At 43.8% G+C, this 22578-nt stretch overlaps 1 protein-coding gene across 1 annotated transcript; it reads left to right on the forward strand.

The window, feature by feature from the left end:
- The first annotated feature begins 4475 nt into the window (after positions 1 to 4475).
- IL17RA (interleukin 17 receptor A) lies at positions 4476 to 18693 on the forward strand. The gene is made up of 12 exons (XM_017726245.1): positions 4476 to 4933; positions 6791 to 6937; positions 7775 to 7899; positions 8903 to 9029; positions 10438 to 10485; positions 10573 to 10730; positions 11943 to 12020; positions 12461 to 12536; positions 12620 to 12634; positions 13846 to 13947; positions 15004 to 15045; positions 15650 to 18693. Exons 2-12 carry the CDS (start codon positions 6799 to 6801, stop codon positions 17152 to 17154), a joined length of 2415 nt encoding a protein of 804 aa, XP_017581734.1. The 5' UTR covers positions 4476 to 4933; positions 6791 to 6798; the 3' UTR covers positions 17155 to 18693.
- The last annotated feature ends 3885 nt before the right edge of the window (positions 18694 to 22578 follow it).

The following is a 22578-nucleotide window of genomic DNA, read 5'->3' on the forward strand; positions in this document are numbered from 1 at the left end:
CCACAGTCCCTTCAGGTCCAGTTCACCCAGGAGTTCCAGCCTGTCCAGTACAGCCGTGGTGCTCTGGCCATTTCCCAGCCTAGGTGCATCACCTCTGCTGTTACCAGAATGTTCCAGGTGCTGCAGAGTGGTGGGATGAGCAGCACTGCAAAGCAGTGGAAGTAAAACCAGCCACTAACAAGCACCAGACTCCCATGTACAGGTGAGCCCCATGGCAAGCACAGGAACCTGTCAATGGCTACCAGAATAACATCTCTAAATTTGGCCTGGCACATTCCTGTCTGCTCTGTTGTTCTCTCAAACCCTTCAAGCCCCATGGTGGGTGCCAAAAAGGACTGTTGTGGTTTAACCCCAGCTGACAACTATGCACACATCTGCTCACTTACTCCCCCACCAGTGGGATGGGTGAGAGAATCAGAAAGGTGAAAGTGAGAAAAGTTGTGGGTTGAGATAAAGACCATTTAATAAGTAAAGTAAAAGCCATGTCTGCAAGCAAAGGAAAACAAGTTGTTTTTCACCACTTCCCATGGGTAGGCAGGTGTTCAGCTGCCTCCAGGACAGCAGGGATCCATCATGCATAACAATGACTCTTGAGGACAAGCACCATCACTCTGAACTTCCCCCTCTTCATCTTTCTTCCCCCAACTTTATATGCTGATCTTGATTGCCTTACGGTATGGAATATCCCTGTGGGTACCTGGGGTCAGCAATCCCAGGTATGTCCACTCCTGACTCCTGCACCCCCAGCCTTCTGGCTGGCAGGGCTATTACAGCAGCAGAAAAGGCCTGTGCAAGCCCTGCTCAGCAATAACAAAAACATCTCTCTGTTACCAGCACTGTTTCCAGCCCAAATCCAAAACACCCATACCAGCTACTGTGAAGAAAATTGACTCTATTCCAGCCCAAACCAGCACACTCAAGTAGGGAAACTAGGTGAAATACTTCTGCTATGCAGAGCTTTGTTAATGTACTCTGCATGAGCCAATGCATCAGATAAGGTTTTGGGTTGGTTGGACCTTTACAAGGGAAAACCAACAAGTATTCCCTCAGGTGCTGAGGAGGTAGCCAGTTGACTTACTTTGCTGCAAACCCAACTGATCTTTTTCTCTACTTTCTTCCTGGCTTTTGAATGTCATTGTCTGGAGTTACATTTCTTGGTATGAAAGTGTGGCCTCAGCTGCAGCCCAGACCTGTTCACCTGGGTACACTACAAAAAAGAGGTGATGGTTTTCAGGGCAAAGCCTTTCTAGGACTTGCCTTTCCTTGACCTTCTTATACCTCTGCCTGCACTGTGGCTTTATCTTCACGTATCTTTGCTTCCTTATGCCAATAGTGAGGACTTCCCGTGTGGATGAGTTGTTCTTCAAGGCATTTTCAGCTCTTGGGTCATCCCTGTAGTCCTTTGGGGACTGGGAAGGGAGTGTGCCGAGAAGTTAATTGGTGCAGGCTACCTTGTGCTGGGAGAATCATTCCCCTCTTCTTGTGGTAGACCTGCTAAATGCTTGACTACCTGATGGCAGCTTAAAACACTTCAGCATAGTCAGCTGCACATGCAAAAGTTGGTGTCACAGCAGGTAAACGGGTTAGAAAAAACACACGTGTAGGTAGTCCCTTGAAAGCCCTGAGCGGGGCTGGGGCATGGCGATGCACCAGATAAAATACTGTTGTTTCTCCCCATAGAAACCCAGCATTGAAAAGGTAAGAAAGGCTTTAATTACCAAGTGTTGGTTCTGAATCCTCATCAACAGATGGATGGCTCCTCGTTTAGCTCTGGAGTTTTTAATGAATGTTAGAAAGGGCACCACAGCCTCATCAAATCTGGGAACATCCTTGTGAGCACTTCACCTGGAATAATAGACCTGGAGGAAGAGAGGATCCATTTGTAAGCTGTAATGAATCAATATTCATGTTGATCATTAAACAAAAAAGGGGAAATGCAGCATTTCCTCACTTAACCATGTGTTGTCAGCTAAGAAGCAGAACACCAGCACTCAAATGAAAGCAGATGTTGCTGCTCTTCAGACTAATAATGCCTTATATTTTTTTATAAGGGCTTTATCGTGATGCCATTTACAATAATTACTGATAACTGCAACAGAACGAGGACAAAATGACTGAATATTAAGTGATAGGCTTGAACAGAGATCACTACATTAGAAAAAAACCCTATCGGTAGTAACCAGTTATTTTTGTTTCCTCTTGAGGGTTCATCCCAGAGCAGCTCGGCCCCACACAGCCACTTGCTCTTTGCCCTCAGTGGAAAGCACCATAGCAGCTGCTGTGAAGAAAATTAACTCCATCTCAGACAAAACCACTGCACCTTTTTACATGAGGGGCTTTGTCAGGCCACATAATTTACCTTAAAAAGTCTGATTAAGTGTCTGAAGTGTTAGGAGTAATTTTTTTTCATAGCTTAATCTTCTCTTCCGTACTGGTATTCACAATTTACGTTGTTCTCTTTTTCAGGGATTGTAGTTAGCTGGTTTGGGTCTGGTTTAATCAGCGTTTGCTTCCTTGCTTTCCATTTCTTTTTTTTTTTTCCCCAATAATAAAGGATTTAGGTTGCAGGTGCTACATGGCAGTGTCCTGCAGTGGCAGGGAGGGAAAGGAAACCTGCTCTGGGATGTACCAAGTTGCAATAACATTTCTGTTAACTGTACTTGTAACCAGTTTTTTCAAGTATGACAGGATCTAAATACTTAGTGGAGGATTTATCTGTACATTTGTCTACAATAATTAGGTCCAGTATAATTGTGAATGTGCAGTTCAGACTAAATTGGTATTTATGTGCCAAAATATTTGTTCTGACTGTGGGATGTTGCCTTAGTCCTAACAGGGCACCAAAGATGATTTCATTTTGGAAAACAGAACATGGCTAGCTGGCTGCTGAGAAAACCATTCCTCAGCAAAGTTCAGTTCTCAGGCAAAATGCCATGTAGATTTGGGTACGCTTAGAAGTTCAGGGTAGCCCATAAGGCAGATTCCATCCTTGGAGCTGATTGAAATGTTCCCTAAACAATCATAAAGTTGGTTAACATTACACAACTTGGGTGTCGCACTGAATCTTTTTCAGTATACCTCTCTCTTGAGGGCATTTGTGGTGCAGTAATTGGAGTGTGGATGTGTTTCTTGTGAAGGTTGGATTTGTACCTGTATGTATTGTTGTGACTCGTGTAGCAAAAGCCTGGAAGAGATTCTCAGCTTTTATTTTTTATATAAGCATGAGGAGCTTAATGCCAAATCTTCCTGCTTTCGCTCCAGGTTTGCAGGAACCCAGATACATGAGCTGAAGTGTGAGCATTAATCTCTGAAGTATTTCCTTCATAGTCAGTAGAACTCTGCCCATGTTTGAAATTGGTTGCTCAGCTCGTGTGGTACTCGATCTCACCGAACTTTATACTTTGTATTTCCCTCAAAAAACAGAAAGCTTATTAATTGATGTGATGTTTTGCCTCTGCTAGGACTGCTCTAAAGGCAGGATGTAATTCTGTCCTGTCATAAGCAGACAAAAGCCAGCACAGCTATGAAAAAGCAGTGTCCACTTTCCTCTTCAGAGCTGGTGGTTTGTTGCCAAGCAGGAGCAGAAGGGCAGAAGATCTGGTTCACAGATTCTGGACCTTGCTTCCCTTTCAGGCCATATCCAGGTGCCTGCCTGGTGCCAGCTCAGGGCAGGCTGCAGTGCTGGGCTTAAGGGAAGGGAGGTTGAGGGCTGTGCCTCTGGCAGTGATGCTGTGTAATGCCAGCTCAGTGTCTATGAGACTTTAGCTTTTTGTGCCATGCGTGTTCACTACCAAAAAGGCACAGTTGGCTTTTTCAAGCAACCATCCCTAAAAATGTAAGTATACCCTTGGATGCTAAGCCCCAAATACACTTGGAGCTGACTGTAGGAAGTTGTGGAGTTTAAAAACCCAACTGCCTTCCCCCCTCCACTGAAATGAATTATATGATGGCAATAGTATGACAGTAATATCCAGCTTTATTCATCAGGGCATAGGAAATGAGTGAGAGGAAACCTAGCCCTCATTTTGATTTATATGTCAGTGACTTCAGGCTTCCTTCTCACTGGGATTTTGCATCACACTAACCAAGCAAGCTGACATGCTTCTTCCTGGTGACCATGGGGTCTTCCAGTAGCAACAAAACATAACTTGGAGAAGCCAGGCAGAGCCCACAAAACTTCTAGTTGCTTCTTTATGATCAGGGCATCTTTATTCTTAATAAGAAAGTGCCTAATTCTGATTAATTGTTTTTTCCTTAATGGGTTGCCTCTCAAATACATTGCTTGAAAATAGAATCGCCCTCAGTGTCAAGCCTTGCTGCAGAGGGCTTGTGCTCCTGGGCTGATGGGCTTAAGCTCAGAGGAGACCTCACCACTCTGTACAAGTACCTGAAAGGAGGCTGGAGCCAGGTGAGGGTCGGGCTCTGCTCCCAGGAAACAGCGACAGAACAAGAGGACATAGCCTCAAGCTGCACCACAGGAGGTTTAGGTTGGACATTAGGAAGAAGTTCTTCACAGAAAGGTGATTGGACATTGGAATGCCAGGGAGTTGCCTCGGGCTGCCCAGGGAGCTGGTGGAGTCACCATCCCTGGAGGTGTTGGAGGAGAAACTGGACGGGCACTCAGTTGACACGATGGCGTTTGGTCACAGGTTGGACTGGATGATCTCAGAGGTCTTTTCCAATTGAATCTGTCATTCTGTGATACTGATGTCACATAAGTTGTGCACACGTTTCATGCCCTGAGTCCCTGGATTTTTGATCAACACCGTAGTCCGGTGTTTCCATCATGGTTCATTCTTCCAATCTGTGTGTGTCACTGAAGTGGTTTTTTCTGCCCCTCTCCCAACACTGAGCAAGTTACTGTCAATTTTATTCTGAGAGTAACATTCTTGTTTTTTTCCCCCACAGGATTTAAACTGTCTCGTAAGAAGTAGTAAGTAATTTTTTTCTTTGTTGCAGTTTTCTCATCAGATCATGCTCTTTTCTTCTATTTTTTTCCTTTTCTTTTCTTTTCTTTTTTTAGCTGGGTTCATACAGCATGTTTTTCCTGCTAGAATCAGATGGCTGTAAAGGGAAACACTGCTATCATGCCTTGCTTTGGGAGTTTCCAGTTTGATCCATTATAAGCTCCAGCTAGAAGAGGAATGGAAAGTTATGTCTTTTTTGGGACAGAGTTTGGGGGGTAGGCAGTGGCATGAGTAGAACCCAACCCAACTTGTTTAGTTTCTATTTAAAGCTGGGATCGTCAGTTTTTAAAGAAATGGGAATTTTAGGACAAGTTTGCCAGTAAATGTTCATTACAAGCCATTATGATAGTACTTGATGAAAAAATAGTGTATGAACTAGAATTTAAAAAGGGGCATAGAGGGCTGCAGTTGAGAGTAATTAGTGTAAATTATTGGGTGTAAGGGGTCAAGTCTTAGCAATGACATGCATCTGAATGACTTTAACATAATTATGGGTAACGTTCTGAAAAATGTTCTTGAAAACCAGAAAATGTTTTGTAGGTGTCCATTTGGTACCTGGAGGCAACTGGGCAGTGCTGCAGAGCTCCTTGGCTTTTCCTTGCAGCCCTTGTTCTAAGCAGGCTCATTCCTGCCTCGGTGCCCAACCTTGTGTCATACTGGCACAAGTGCTTTTGTAGCCAGTAGTATTTTTTGTAGTGTTTCTGTTTGACTTGCCAGATCAGGGAGACGACTGTGCTGAAAATAACCAGATTTAAAACTTCTTTGGCAAGAGAGGGCTTGGGTGGGATCAGGTTGGACCATATTTCCCACTGGCACACAGCCATTGGAATACAGCTTGACAACACGGCTGAGCCAAACTGCAGCACCATCATTAAAATGCTGCCTAATTTGAATATTTGGTTTAAATTCTGCCTTATGGCTCTTGTTTTTCTGCTCTAGGGGAAATCTATATTTTTTTTTTTAGTGTTTAGTACACTCTTTGCTGAAAGGTGCTTTATTCTTGTCAGGCTTTTTATAGATATTTTTTGGTAGAATGAGCATTTGAGGATTGTCTAATTACTCCTAAGCCTAAAACCATACTGTTACATGAAGGGATACTGCCCACTTTCCACTATTCCATCACAGATCCAGCAAAATAGACCCAAAGTGTGCTGGGGCGGGGGGAGGGGGCTGACTGTGCTATTTTTAACATTCTCTGGTAAGTCAAATGTCTTACAAAAGCCTAAGTAGATCATGTCTGTCTTATGCCTGTCGTACCTGATTTCACTTTCTGATAACATTACAGGACCAGTTGACCTAACACTGTGTTGACAAGCATAGTTTATTTTTCTGTCCAGGGAGCTCATTAATTTAGACAAGGCATAACAGGCAGTTGTTGGAAGCTGAATTCAGATGTGTATTCAAATTTGAGGAAAAGCAGTTTGTAGACCCAAGGTAATTAACTATTGGAACAATTTTCCTGGGTATCTGACAGATTTCTTATGATTGGGAGGCTGGAAATTAGTACTAGCATAGGTCTGTTTCAGCAGAAGGTTGAAGGAGATACTGAATAAACTTACTTGACCTGTTTAGCCTGTCTGCATTGATTGTGATAAGTACGAAGGGATTTTAAGGAAAAGAGGAAGTTACTAGAATAAGTTCAGACCATTCCAGGCAGTTTACAGAGTAAATTTTCCATGCTGAAAACTGCCTTTCTGAGCTGGAAGCAGTCTGTCACCCAGTTTTCCCCTCAGAGTAACCCTGACCCAAAGAGCAGACCATAATTGCAATTAAGCAGAGCTTCCTCAGCCCCACTCTAAGTGTGGTTTTCATTTGCTGGACAGGCACCTGCATGGAGTCGAGCTGGCTGAAGGTTCCTGCGTGGACTCCTTCTGCTCCAAGCAGTCTCCACGTTTCTTCGGATGTTTTCCGTCGGGAGGATGGAAAACTGCTCCCTGTGCTTCAGATAGAGTGGAAAGTGGCCACGGATGGTAAGTGGTGGTTGTTTAATTTGAGCATGGAGCAGATGAAGTAGGTGTGATCTAGTAAAGACAGCAAGGAGAATTACGACTTCAAGTCATGAAAGCAGGTCTTTGAAATTTGACAGGTTGTCTGCTTAATTTTGTTTGTTTGGCGGGTGTAATCTCATCTTTGTGTGCCTTGATAAAGGAATAATTGTCTCATTGTTGGAGCCTAAATGACTGCCAATAAGTCCGGTTTTCTCACTCTCCAAATACCTTTGATTTTTTTGTCTGTAAATGATGCTTCCCTTGCATACTCATGTCCAAAGTTTAAGACAGAACTGAACACATTCATTTCTTCCTTCTGCAGGGCCTGTGTCTGAGGGCTGTAGAGTTACAGTCTCTAGCTATGGTAGTGTAGAAGCAGGTGTGACTCAGGCAGCCCAGTCATTTCCCTCAGCTGTGCTTGTAAACTCTCTCGCTGGCACCGTGTGTACCAAAATAAAGGCGTGTTTGCTTTGGCTCCCAAACTGCACCAAGCAGCTTGGAGAGGCAGAGCTGAACATGACACTGCATCCGTGGAGCTGCCAGGGTGTGTGGAGAATGCAGTCTCCTTCTCCTTTGCTCCTTCATTTGCATGGATGTAGCTTTGCCATGTGGGCAGCCTTTAGGCTGAGAGTTCTGTTAGTCAACCCTGCATGCCCACTTTTCCACGGCCAGTTATCTTTGTGTTGGGATCCTCAGCGCCTCAAAGGAGTAAGACTGTGGCAAGACTAGGCACAGTGGGGCTCTCTGTGGGGGCTGCAGCCTCTGCATGTGCAGAGGAGAGGAAAAGATGAACATGTCCCTCTGTCCCTGTGCCTGCAGCCAGCATCCGCTGTCTGGAAGGGGCGGAGCTCGCCGTGATGCAAGTGAGCAGCAATCAGCAGATCTGTGCCCAGTTTGACTTCCAGAACAATTTGCCTCTTCAGGTCCGTCCAGATGGAGGCCGGGTGAGTGCTAAGGGCTCCAAATTCCATTTTCTAGTCCCTGGATTTGTTTCTGCTTTCACTGTCTTATGGCAAGGTTATTGATTAAAAAGTGCAGACTGCTTAGAGTCTGTATTGGGCTCGAGATCTGCTGTCATTTCCCATTTCTCTTTCACTCTTCCTACCCTTCAGGTTTTAAGAATTGTTGCTCTTAGTACCTAGCATGTGTCATCACTCTGGATGTTGCTTAAAGCAAATAGTTGTAGGGGGTTTTGCATTCTGCTTGAGAGCATGACATTTTATAGCTTTTTAAACTCAGCTCTTCCTATTGCTTCCACTTCTTTCTTGTACTCTCTTGTTGTGGAGGAAAGCACCATGGTCCTTCAGCTTACACTCCTCCTAGGAAACTCATCAGAAAAGTGCTGAGCATCCACAACAGTAAGGAATATAAACAATAAGGAGTTCATTCCTTACCACACAGAATTTGGTCATAGTTAGCTTACCACTTACCACATACCACTGGCCTAGGAGCCAATGGCTCTTCCAGAATTTGCACAGGATTGCTGGTGCAGAAAATGTTACAGATTTAAGAAAATATGTATCGAATAGCCAGGTACAGAACTACATATGTATAAATGCAATTCTAAATGCTTAGCACTTGCACAGTGCTGCAAAATTCATTCTAGACTGAGGTTTCCATGTTGAAACTGCGTATTTTATTCTAATCTCCTTTCAGTTCAGCATGTAGTTTGGTGGAAACTCCACACAGTGGTTTGGCATAGAACTGTTGTATCAGCTCAAAGATCCTAAGAAAAATCTAATTCCAAACAGAACAATTGAGTCAGACGAAGGGGGGATGGGTATATTTAATACACTTGAGTTCTAATTTTTTATAGTCAAGCTTCAGTAAAAGGGTTATATGGGATGAGGGAGCACCATGGGACAGGGCCAGGTCAGCTGTTAATTTCAGTGCCTTTAAAGAGCAACATTGTCCTTTAAAGTCCTTGTGGATGTGTTTTGTTTTCAGTGGAATTTCACTTTTGACCGTTTTGAAGTGGAACCTGGCCAGACTTACCAAGTGACCGTGTATCACCTGCCCAAACTGGGGGTAAATGGAGACTACAATTGCAAGTCCACGTCTCTCACAATACCTGGTAAGAGGTGATTTAGTTCACTTAGGCCTTGAGTTTAGGAATGCAGTGGTTTGTGGACCTGGGGCAGGAATGTGGTGGTTTGTGGGCCTGACATCACTGCTTCTTTTACTTAATTTAAAATCTTTCAAAGTTGCCCCTCTGCTTGTGGCAGCTGGAAGTACAGGCCAGAATTTCCAAATCATAGGTTTGCCTTCTAGTATTAAATCTTAGGTGTGTGAAGTTCAATTTCAAAGGTACAGCTAGGTATAATTTACCAAGAAACTTGGTAGTGCTGAGTACTTGACCCTTTCTTGTATATGTGAAAATTTTCCTATTGCTAAAAGAGTTTTTATTGTTTTCCCCAAGGTTGCTGAGCATCTGCAGTGCCCTCTGCCTTCACTAACTACTTCATAAATATTTGTTGCTTAGTACAGAGCTTGAAAACTGGTTCTTAACTTTTTTCTTAACTTGCTTGTAGTTGTCAGCCTGACTTTGTAGTTATAAAATGGCAAAGTGTGGAGCGTGTCAGTCAATGTGAGCTGGAAAAGGAGAGGGAGCACTTCATTTTCAGCCCTCTTATCCTTTCTTATGCCTTTTCACACTAAGAACTTCCTGCCTTTTATCCTCCACTGTTCTTCAGAAACCTAATTCATGCTGTCAAGCTCAGGAGTTGCAGGGAGCTTTGCTGATTGAAGCTTACACATGAATTACGGAGACACTGTAAATTTGTAAACTTTGTAAAGTTTAAATTGATAACTTTGGAAGTTGGAAATTTGAGATATGCAGTTTTATCTCAACTGTCTAAGGAAGGAGTTGTTCCTTTTCCTTTGTCCAAACCCTGGAGAAGAGGCATAATTTAAGGCTGAGAGTTGTAAATCCCACACTGCTAACTGTTGAATATGTGACTCTGGATTTGACTCTGAAGGAAGTCCCAAAAAGCAGGGCCAATCTGTTAAATAAAGCGAATTAGAAATGTGGAAGAGTGTTTTGGGATTAAGAAAGATTCCAGCCTCCTAATTTTCCTGTGTCAGAATGCCTCTGGAGGAATCTATTGCTGAGGTGTGATTACAAGGTGTGGGGATGAAGATGAAGTTTTAATTCCACTATTGTGACCCTTTCTGCACCAGTGTTACATCAGCAAGCGTTCTCAGATACTGCTGCACTATTAAGTGTTTTTAGTCTCGTTAATTTTCTCTGTTCTGAGAAGAAAAAGAAGAACAAAACACACCATGACATCAGTGAAGGGACTGGTTTATTCACTGGAAACCAATACTGTTCTTCTACAGAATTTTGCCACTGCTTTGGAACAAAGGTGCCTACTCATTTAGGAGAGCTTGGTTAGGTGTCTGGCTTCTGATAAGAAAATGTGGTTTTTTTCCTAAATGGAAGTACAATGTTTCTGACTAGCTACTGATGGTCTTTCTTGCAGACTGCAGGGATTCTCTGATGAAAAGAACCATCCCATGTATAAAGACAGGTAACAATTTTGGAGTCGCGTAGACGTGGGCGCTCTGTTGGAATATTTGACAGTTGAGAAACCTGGGAATATCTGCCCCACTTCCAGGTAGCTTGTGGGAACCCAGGATCCGGGGTGAAAGTCTGGATGATACAACTGTGCTCGTGAGCTTCAACCCGTGGATGGAGCCAGCCCAATACCGAATTCATGTGGCCAGTTACCTGAACGAGAAGAAGTGCAAAATGATCACACGGGACTTCACTGGGGTAATTAATTGCCTTCCCAGGTCATACCTTCTCTGGGGATTTAGGCAAACATCTTAAATGCTTGCTAAAGCAGGACGTTTGAACAACAATTTTCAAGGGATCATTTTTATAGATTTTTAATTGTCTTTGGAAAGAGGAATTTGGTGGATAAAAGATCAAAAAAGAGGTTTTATAATGCATGAAGCAGCCTATAAACATCTGCAAAGTCAAATTTTATATCTGACTATCTGGGCTTTATTACCTTTTTCAAGCCAGTGCCTAGGGAGCTAAGACTCAGGAAGCTAACCAAAACTGAGGTGCAAAGTTTCAATAAATCTTTGAAGTATTTTATCAAATATGATCACAGGAAGGTGTTAATTAAATTTTTTAGATAAAGAACAAGTGATTTAATAACAGATGCTTCATTCAAGCTGAGAATCAGTTTCTGTGGTTCTTGCAGTCTGTGTTGCTGAGAAGCTCCAAGTGTCCAGACTGTCTTCCAATATAAGAAATGTTTTCCTTCAGGCATCTGAGGGAGGAGAAATACTGAATATTTGGAACCACTCTCTACCCTTCCTTGGGTGAGGGCAGATATATTGGCATGCAGTTTGTTTAATCTATCTGTTCCTTAACACTTAAAACCCTTAGTACTGCATGCACTGATCTGTTTAAGTTGTTACTGACACAGATGGGACAGCTGTGTGAGTATTCCCCTGGTAGAGGGGAACACACCTCATTTTGGAGTTTGTATCTGCTAATCACTGTGAAAAATTAGATTATCATGATACTGATTGTGTACAGCAGGTAGCAAGGGCGACTTACTTGCCTGTTCTAGTGTCAGAAGCAGCAGTGTTGACAGCTGCTTCTAATTAAACAAGGAAGCTTGTTAATGTTTACACATTACAAAGCTGAAGGCATCTACGTTGTTAAGAAACTGTAAGTTCAGCTCCTTTGAAGTTATACAGTGTACATCCCTAATTGTTTCCTGTTACCTGTGCAATCTTAGCCTGCTGTTTTAATTGTATTACCATGTCTGTCACACAGGACACCTGTAGTGATGGTAGCCAGATCCTTTACCCATTTTGTTCTCTGTGGGCTTCCTGTTCAAAGGAAAAAAAATAGCAGCTTCTGCTTCTTTGGACCCCTCTGTGTTGTCATGTCAACTTCTCTTCTTTTTTTCCTCTTTTATCCAGTTTTCTTCCTTCCCTTTTAACTTGCATCTGATTTCTGCAGGATGGATTACAACAGCAAGTGAATGTCACAATCAAAATAGAGAATAACATAAAAGCTTGCTGCAGCTACAAAATACAGGTGGGACCGCACTGTTGTCCCTGTGTCCTTCCTTCACAAACAAGGCAGTGAGCACCTGAGGATTGTTAGGGGTTTTTTTCACAGCATTTTGTTCTGAGATTGGCTAATCTGTAATTACCTGCATCAGGGAAATACTATGGCTGAATGGCTGAAAGAATTTTTATATAGGTATTCTCTGTAGTCAGTGGCTTTTCCTTAGTATAGGACTGCCAAGTCAGAAATTATGGGAGTGAGAATGGCAAATGTGCAACCTCAGGAGCTCACAGTCTTCTTCATGTGTAGTGTAAGAATTCTTGATTAATATTGTTTTCTGAAGGGCAATGGGAATTCTGTGTCTCTGTGCTAAAATAGAAGGAATGTTGAGGCAGGGAGAAAGTAAATCAGGGAATAAAATTTCTTGTAAGAATAACTTCTGTTTTCTGAATTCATTTCAACTGCAGATTCAGCCATTTTTTGCGAACTGTAGCACAGACTGTCTGAGACACTCTGCTTTCATCCCATGTGAACCAGTTCCAAGTGAGAACCACTTTTCTGTAAATTAGATTCCATTGTCTTACAGATGAGAACTGAAGTTTTAACATAACTCTTGTCTTTTGCAGGTACAGAACCATCAGGTAAGAAGTTCTTCCAATACCCTGAGACTCTTTTTGCTGCTCTTTTCTTGTTGTGTGGAATAAGAAATGATCCTTCCTGGGAATGAGCCAACAGGCAGGAAATGTCCCTGTTGAAAATGTTATATTATTTGAAAATAGTACCATGGATGATGGTATACGAACTGTAACAACCATATTGGGAACCCACCAAAGCTCCCACTGAAACCTCAGAGGATGTGAAGATGAGAACGTGGCAACCACTTGGTAACAAACCAACAAAGAGCAAGGAGACCTCAGACCCCAATAATGCTCTTTATCTGGACTGTCACATGAGGAATGGGGAGTTCAGGTCATAAGGGTTTCACTGCCCAGGGATTTCTTTGTTCAGGGTCCCTCTTTTGAGCCAACCAAGCTCAACCAGCCAAGTATCATAATCAATATGTGCCAATAAATCTGTCTGATGGAGATGAGAGCTCAGTGTCTAAAATTTAACAGTCCCCTTGTAACACTGAGTTCAGAATTAATTGTGCTAAGAATGACTTCACCATGATTTAATGAGGCAAGTATTTGTATGCAGTGTGAACCTTGGAGCAGTTTTTTTCACTTGCATGGGATTCTTTGAGAAGCAGTTTTGACAAGAAGAGTCTTAATATAAAATACTTTCTGTCACTTTGCTCAGTGTTAAAAAATTTGCATAATACAAAGCAGCTTTTGGAGAGAATAGCTTGCATATATTCATTTTTATGAATGTCGAGATAACTTGTGCATAATGATTTGACATCTTTGTTTTTAGCTGCAACACCTGTAAGGATCTGCTTTGCTCAAGATAAAAAAAAAAAAAAACCAAAAAACCACCTGTAAACTGAAATTCATGACCCAAAATGGTGATTTTTTTAAAATATTTTTTGAGTTGGATTACATGAACAGGCAGGACATGGGCGGCATGCCTGTCAAAGCTGGGTAAACATTGCTATTTAGAGGAAGGTTCTTGATCTGTGTTTTCAGTGTGCTGCACATATGGTTCTTTGTGTGGAGCAGGTTTATGGTGCATAGCAGCATCATGGGAGCAGGGATGGGTTTGGAGAAGTTACTGTGTTTTTTAAGGAGGAAGTACTGGTCTACCCAGCACAGCCAGGGTCCTCCTCCCTTGGCCTGTGCTGCTCAAGAACCTTCTGCTCTCTAGTGAAACTCTTTGTGTAAGGCAGTGTCTGAGGAGTGTTTCTGTTTTGCAGATGATATGATGATATGGCTGTACTGGTGTATCACTGGCATCTGTGTGTTACTGGTGGGGTCAGTCATTACAGGTGTGCTGTGTATGACTAGAAAACGAGCAGGTAAGACTCATACCAGGCAGGAGGAGAAAATCCAGTGCTAAAGAATACTTTTTCCTCCTTCTGTATCTATTCCTGTTGCTCTTTTGTCCCTTGCTGTTCTGATGCCTTGCCACTGAGATAATGCCTATGAAAACACCTTCTTCTGTTTTACATTATAGGACCTGCAATGTCCTAGTACCATCCACTGGATAAGTAAAGCCTTACACAGGTTATCCTGTCTGATACTCCATGTTCATAGCACTTCAGCACTCATGAGGGGATAAAGGAATCTTGTAGTTCAGCTTTTTGTTTCCTGCAGATTGCTGCAGATATCTTTGCAGTTATTTTTCTCCTGCATTGCATGAGAGTGTTGCAGAACAGAAGCTTCCTGTTTGTCCACACTTTAGTCTTCTCCCTGATCCCCAAAGTCTCTGCAAAATTAATTTTATACTATTTTGAGATTAGATATGGTTTTTAAATTAAAATGGGAGGAAAAAGAATACAGGACATAGAGATTGAGATCAAGCACATGGGAAAACTGGGTACTTAAGGGCTAACTCCTGGTCTTCTGTGCTGCAGCCGTGAGGCAGTTATCACAGGGAAGCTGTGTCACTCACTGCTTGTTCTGCTTTCTTTTTACATGAGAGGGAGAATTGGTAATCTTTTGTAAAATTTCTTAACATCAAACTTGTCTATATGATGTTGCTAGGGACGTTTTAGTCACCTCTTCAGAAAAGCTTCTTAAGAAAAGGACATATTTTGAAAAGCCCCTTCTCCTTAAGGAGAGGTAGTTGGGGGTTCTTTACTTGAGACTGCCTGGATTTGGGGGAGATGGTGAAAGTTCATTTTAAGTGCTTTCTGTCACCTCTCAAAGAAAAAATGTAGCAAGAACTGGCTGTGGAAGAATATTCATTCAGTATGTTTTTTTATTAGGCTTGTCCCTCCCTACGGCTTTATCTCCCTACGCAGTGAAAGATTATTATTTTTGTTTAACCTAAGCTGTGGAAGGTGGTGTGATTTTAAGCATTTAATCTTACTTCATGTTTTCAGAACTGACAGTGACTTTGTCTCTTCCAGGACGCTGGCGAGGGAAGTGCAGCCACAACGATTTGCAAGCTGGTAAGATGCCACCTGTGTTTTATCAAGCACCTGTCATGCATTCTGCAGGTCTCACACAGTTGCCTAGAAGGGGCTTTTGTAGCCTTTAACTACTCTATAGATGCTTCCTGAAACCAAAAGATAGCCTTAGGATCTTCCTGTTTAGCTAAAAGAAGCTTTGTATATGGACTTTGAAATGCCACATTTGTCAGATGGGAGGTAATTGCTTTGGAATGTGGTGAGACTTTTGACCCAGCTGAGGCTGCACTAGCAGAAGAACATTTGCTGATCATCTAGGCCATAGCAATAGGAGACTGGTTTGGGGTGGTACACTCAGCTCTCCACCAGAGAATACAGCAATATTTGCAAACCTCTTGAAGCTGGTGTAGTGTTTTTGTGAGGTGGAAGTCGATGAATCATCTGGACATTATTATAAATCACAGCTTCACTGTGTCTGTACTTTCATATTAAATTTACACAATGAGATGTTGTCCACATACGTTGCCAAAAACAGCATTAAAACTTAAAAGTTTTATTCATACCCTCCTATGCTGATTAGTGCTGACTCACCCCATTGCAGTTTGGGGAATGTGGCTGTAATTAATGCTTTTCTGTCTTCCATCAGCACCAGACACCGAGCTCTCCCTGCCGCCCTTGAAGCCCCGGAAAGTTTGGATTGTGTACTCTGCTGATCACCTGCTCTACGTGGACGTGGTGCTGAAGTTTGCCGAGTTCCTGATGACAGTCTGTGGCACTGCTGTAGCCCTGGATCTTCTGGAGGACCACCACATCTCGGAGCTGGGGCCGCTACCCTGGCTCACGCGGCAGAAGAAGGAAATGGAGGATCTGTCCTCAAAGATCATCATCCTGTGTTCTCGGGGCACCCAGGCCAAGTGGCAGGCCATGCTCGGGAGTGAGCCTGTGTGTCTCAAGCAGGATCTGCAAAAGCCAGTGGGAGACCTGTTCACCCCAGCCTTGAATCTGATCCTGCCAGATTTCAAGAAGCCAGCCTGTTTTGGAATGTACATAGTCTGCTACTTCGAGGGAATAAGTAGCGAGAGAGATATACCTGATCTGTTCAATGTCACATCCAGGTACCAACTGATGGACAAGTTTGAGGATATTTATTTCCGCATTCAGGATCTGGAGAAGTTTGAACCTGGGCGGATCCATCGAATCCCGGAAATCACGGCCGAGAATTACATCGATACCCCCAGTGGGAGGAAGCTGAAAGAGGCCATAGAGAAGTTCAAGAACTGGCAGACTGAGCACCCAGACTGGTTCGAGAGTGAAACCATCTGCTTGGATAGTGATGAAGAGTTGCATTCCCTAAACAGAGAGAGCCAGGTGGATTCGCTGCTGAGTGAGCCAGGAGGAATTGTGAAACACCAGCTGCACCTACGTGAGCCTGACCCCAGCTGCTGTTACGTCATCAACCTCCACATGCATGAAGGCCAAAGTACAGGCTGTAAACTGCAGCCTCAGCTTAATCCATGTGGGGATCCAAATTCCCAGACTGTGGTCCTTCCTGTGGATGTTCCTCGAGTTCAGGTAGTGGAGCCGGTCTCTTCCTTGGAAGACAGAAATATTCTCAGTCATCATGTGCTGAGCAATGAGGACTGCATGGAAGGAGCTCCTCTTCTGGAGATGAGCTTTCCAATGAGGAATAACCTCATCCTCCATGAGGACTCTGAGGTTTCAGCAGTAGCTGACCAGAGTCCTGCAAACCTCTCAGATGACCTGAGTGACCATCTGAATGGACTCATGTACCCTCTTTATCAACAGAGGGTCATTCCTTCAGAGCCGTATCTCTGCCAGGGGGAGGCTGACAAGCAGCACCAGCTGGTCTTTGATGACCAGTGCAATGACCAAAGACAGTCAGTGCAGTCAGACCAGGGCTACATCTCCAGATGCTCCCCTCTGCCTCCTGAGGACCTTCTAGAGGAGGAGGAGGAAGAGGAGGAGGAGGATCAGGAACAACAGGTGGACTTCCATGAGTTCTCTCCAGAGGTCTTGGACAGTCTAAAGAGCCTCCAAAAGCAGCTGTTTTACCAGGACATTCAGAGGAGCTCCAGCTGGAACTATCCAGCAGAGGTGATGGACATTGACCAATCTTTGGAGGAGTGTTAGGCTCTGCCTGGGACCTGCTCTATTTGATATAGAGGGATGGAAGGTGGTCCCATGCAGAGTAGTACTGAGACTGCATTTCCAACACCATCCTTGTCCTTGTATTCTAAATGACTAAGTGGTGGGATCTTCCTGTGTGCTGCTGGGATGCAGCACTGCCCAGCAGAGGTGAAGTGTTGCTTCCAGTCTCTGTGGAAAGAAGCCATGAATGTTGGCCACCCCTGTGAAAGAACAGGCAGTGGTTCTCTTCCTTGGGGAAAGGCATTACACTGAATTCTCACTGATGGATGGCAGAAAAATTACTATGGCTCATCCACTGGTGCCTTCACAATGCCCTCCAGCTGTGCTGATTCTATTGCACTGGATAAAAGTCACAGGCAGGGTTTAGAAGATAGGTTTAGATAACATGGTAAAATTTGCATTGCCATTTTAGTACACATTTTAAACATTTGGTTGTAAATACTGCGTTAAAGATGCGTGCCTTGAATTTCAGCTGGATTAGGGCTGTCTCTACCTGGTTGATACATGTGCCTGGAGTTTTTTTTGTTCCCCCTCATCATTCATTTGCAGCTGCAGTTCCATGGTCATTTCAGAAATCAAGTGGAGTAACTGAGAATAAGTGGGATAAACATTTGAATTGAAAGTCTCCATAACTCTCCCTGCCTCCCTACTGGGAGGTGTGTGCTTGAAAACCAGCAACAGCAGGGAGGGGGAAGAGGAGACCAGAAAATGGAATTTGGGTTTGTTACACAGTTTTAAGAAATGTGGGGCTGAATACAGCATCACAGAATCGGGAGAATCTGGGGTATTCTGTGACACACTGCTGCAGTGCTGTTTGCTTTTGGGTGTCTTAGCACCAGGAAGATGTGAACTGAAGATATAGATAGTGACACACAAGGAAATGAAGGACTATTTTGGAGGAGGAAAAAGTATAGCCTCAGCAGATGCTGTTTCAGAGTGGAAATTATATCTGAGTTAGGGGAGGCTGAGCGAGAACGACTGCGAGATGTGCTTGTGTGGGCTTAGGCTCAAGCACAGGTTGTTATCCACAGTGAAATACTGAACAGACTACAGGGTTCATCTTCCAGGAGCGCTGATGGTAACTCTGTCAGTCCCAGCAGTTTTTTAGAATAGGCTGGATGCACTAGAAGAATATTCCCTGCAAGTGATGGCATGTTGGCCCTTGTAGCACTGGCTGGGTGCCAGACTAGTTGAGGCTGGCATTTACCCTGTTTCTTATCACTGTTTCTGCAGCCCACTGGGTAACAACCTGTGAGGTGGAAATACATCCAGGCCTTTCTGCTTTGTCGTCTTCCCGTCCATCTAAGTTTACTTGTCAAAAAATCTTACAATAATTTTATCTCAGCTTTTTTTAAAATCTGATGTCTCAGAAAAGAATCTCTTCTTTTGACTTGCAATTTATTTTGTATTGTGTATATTTTATAATTTTATTCGTGTCTAACCTGTGGGGTATTTTTCCTTAAATTATAAAACCAAGAATACTTTTTGGATATATTTACTTAAACACTTCTGTGTCCTCAATTCTGCCTAACTCCTTATGTTATGTTAAGTTCTTGGTATTTGTTACAGAAATCTGAGGCAAAACTGAGTCAGAACTGAACTGGCTCACAAATGTCAAAATATTCCTGCAAAGCACAGTATGGAGAGACCTGGATAGAGCTGAGGGCCTGCAGCCGTGGGAAGGGCACATCCCTTCCAAACGGGTGGTAAAGGAATTGTTTGTAATTTCCATGCAGGACTCTTAGGACAGCTTGGTAACAAAGGGACAGGGCCTGCAGCCATAGAGGCAGCTGTGATCTCAGTGCTTCTCCAGTGAGAACCCATTTCCCAGATTATGTCAGTAATTGCCATCTTGATGATCCCACTTCTAAAAGTTTCTTTTATCTTACAGCAATTAACATGTAAATCTGATTCTTTTTTCCCATGAGTCTTTTTCAAGTGGTATAAATTCCTATAAATCACTTAAATAGGAAGCTCAGAAGTGTCATCTGAATTTCCTTGCCTTAGTCGTTCCCTTCTCAAATAACTCCCTTGGTGTTACAGCTCTTAGAATTTGCTTTCACTTACAAAAAGTTTGTTTGAGGGGAAAATCCAGACACTATTTTAGCAATCCAGTATGAGGAAAACAAGTAACTTTAACGCATCTGTTAGTCCCTATTCAATACAAAATTGAATAGCCCAGCAAGACTCAAAGGAGGAAAAAAAAAAAGAGGAGCAAAATCAGTCACAAGTTTCTAATTTTATTTTAACAATCTTGCTTTTTAAAAAATACAAGTTCTGATTAATGCCAGGGGGATGCCAAGTGTCCGTCAGCCACAGGCCTTATCTCTCACTTCCATTTCCCCTCCTGGGAGTAGTCATCTCTTTTGTCAGGACAGCAAACAAAGAGCAATAAAATGCTAAATAACTGAGTTGTGTTACGAGGCTCGTAACAGAATCCCAAGGGACCTGTGTCTTAGTATGGCACAATTTCGTTCAGCAAAGTGTTACTGACCTGGACCAGCAATTTAATGTTGGCAGAACGTAGAGGAGTTGTGCAAGGTGCATCGGGAGAGGTATTGTTTGCACTTCCGTGGTACCACCGTCTCTCTTCTGCAAACAGAGAGGTTTAAATGGAAGCAAGAGCTCGATTACCAAAGAGGAGGGAATTCAAAAGGAGGAGCAGGTTTATAAACAAGACCTTGAAGATCTTTAAATGTTTTTTCAAAGTAAGTAATTGCAGGAGCAGCAGAGCTGCCCTTTTAGTTGCAAGGGGGCTTCTGTGTAGCCAACTACAAAAGCTTTACACTCTCCAAACAGCACATGTCCTAACAACCTAGAAACCATGGCACCACAAAGAACAACTTTTTCTACAAGGAATTCTAAGCAACAGAAGTGTCATTTTGCAGGGTCATCTGTCCTGGGCAACCTTTTCATCCACGGACAAATCTGAACTGTGAGTTCACTGCCAATGGGTTCAATATGCCATGGCCAGATAAATTCCAAATATGCCATTTTTCTCAATAATATCCTAACTGGAAAAAGGCACTCACTGTTGAAACAGCAAACTTTGTTATGGGCTATGAAGGGGTACTGAAGTAAGACTTGTTAATAATCCTGCTGTGATTCTTTTGATGTCTCAGCTATGCTCACGCTTCAGTGTATTAGGGGTTAGCACTTTGGTGCTGTTGGGAACTTGGCCATAGGAGCAGCAAAACCTAGTTGGTGATGAAAAGCTTTTTTTTTTTTTCTTTTTTCCCTTCAGTTTTTTTTTTGCAAAGTTGGTTGGGGATTTTTTTTTTTTTTCCTTCAGCTGTTTGACTGAAGAATGGAGCAGTCCTAGGTTCAGGTATCACCTTATTCTCTCTTGAATAATTATTTCTGAGCTTCTACTATCTATTTAATGCTGAAAAAGGAAGGTGCAAGGAAAGAAATACCTGTACAAGCATCATGTACCTGTAATTACACCTCCTTTGGCCAGGAACTTAGCATCCCCTCGACACATTTCACATCACATAGGAAAAGTTCACAGTACCAAGTTTTACAATCACAGTCACTCACAGCACCAAGATTGTCCAGACAAGAAGAAGTTACCGAAGAGAAAGGCCACTGGCCAAAATTCACACAATTGCCCATGTAAGGGCTCAGGTTAAAAATAAAGCACTGGTGGGAAAGTTAAGCCTAGCTTTTGCCAACTCTCCATTTGGCATGAGGAGAGCAGCAAGTCACCCATCCTAGCTGCACTTCTGAACAGAACAGCACTATTGACCCATCTTTTCTAGGGGCTGTTCTAGCCCCTTAAAACCCATCAGCCACCAAGAGCTGGGGGAGAAGAGCCCCATGGCAGCCCCACTTCTGCCTCTGGGAGCTGGAAGTTACCAGACTGTAAACATTTTGTTGAAGCAGTCCACCGGAGCAGGCAGTTGATCCCACTCTGTGAAAAGGAAGGTGGGACAGAGGCTCTGAAGCCCCAAGCCCTGAAGGAAAGAATGAATGTGTGTGCGGAAGAAGTCTGGGCCGTGCCTGCAGTCCTGCTGTGGGCTCTGGGTAGCAGTTGGTCGTGCTTTATTTCCCCTTCCCATCAGGACAGCTTGAAAAAAAAACTTGTGACAGGAAACTGTCGTTTTTCACAATTATTGCAGCCTTGCCCAGATAACAAAATATAAGCCTGGGAGGGGCAAAGTCCTTCCTCCGAACGTGGCCTGTGTGCTCCTGCTTCCATGGGGCTGGTTTCAGGAGCAGCGGCAGCCAGGCAGAAGAGCAGGCCTTAACCCCACCCAACATTCATGGAGCTTAAAACCAAAGAAAACTGTGTTCCTGTGAAAGGTTGCTAACAATTTTTCCCCACCTACCCTAAACCACATGCACACAGAGGACAGGATGCTGATACGTGGGCTTTCGGCAAAGCTCGAGAGCCCTTCTGCCTCGAGGGCTGCTGCAGCACTTTGCTTTCTGTGCTGAAAAGTGAGGTTCACTGAGCATGGAGCCCAGCCCCAGCAGTGCCAGCGTCCTCTGCTCTGCTCTGCTCTTTGAGAGGGGGCACTTTGCAGGCTTAGCCCCATCTCTGCTCTCTCAAGCAGGCATGGAAGGGGGCCAGAGGAAATTTTCCAGCCTTTCTGGCTATGTAAAGGAAGACCCTACGCTCCGTGTAAAAGAAAACCAACGCTGATCCCGTAAACATGCATATTCACAGAGAAATGAGAGCCCCAGCACCTGGGGATGCCAGCAGTAGGCTGCTGTAAACCCTGTTCTCACCAGAAATCAATGTCTTGGTGGTTATGAAATGGGGCCTAAGCCCTGGTTTATGTCCATGCTGGATTGGTTTCTTTAGCATGGGAAGTCAATGTAAGATGCAAAAGGTTGAAGCACAGAGGTAGACATTTTGGCTAGGAGAAGGTGGGTCATGGGCTTGAAGTGACCAAGTGGCCAGCGTGCTTCCAGAGGTTCCTTAGCTGGTACACAAAGGCCTGGGAAGCAGAGGCAGCAGCTTTGCAAGACCCAGGGAAACCAAAGCGTGCTTCCTTCTGTCCTTCCCGTACCTGGAGGCAACGTCTGCTGGTCAGGCCCCTCTCGCATCTCATTATTGTGGTCAGCAGGAGTTCTTAAAGGAGGGGACAAAATGTACTGGTCCCTGCTTAGGATGAAAAGGAAAAAAGTGAACCTTTATGGATACAAAGCAACACAATGTCCGGGGGGGGCGGGGAAGACCAGTACCCTCCAGAGAGTGGAGGTGCAGAAGCACTAGAAGAAGTCTTGTCATGAAGGACAGGTGCGTTTTCTGGGGACAAGTGTCATCCGTAGGCTCCTGCAGGTAGTCGGGTTTGTGCGGAGCTTCCGCTGCTGGATTTGTCCATGAGGAAAGGAGTAGGGGAGCGGGAGTCTGACAGGGAAGCCCACGTCCCCTTCCCCTGGTCGGCCACGGCGGAG

The sequence above is a fragment of the Corvus brachyrhynchos genome, unplaced genomic scaffold (assembly GCF_000691975.1).
Source record: "Corvus brachyrhynchos isolate BGI_N302 unplaced genomic scaffold, ASM69197v1 scaffold191, whole genome shotgun sequence".
NCBI classification, from domain to species: domain Eukaryota; kingdom Metazoa; phylum Chordata; class Aves; order Passeriformes; family Corvidae; genus Corvus; species Corvus brachyrhynchos.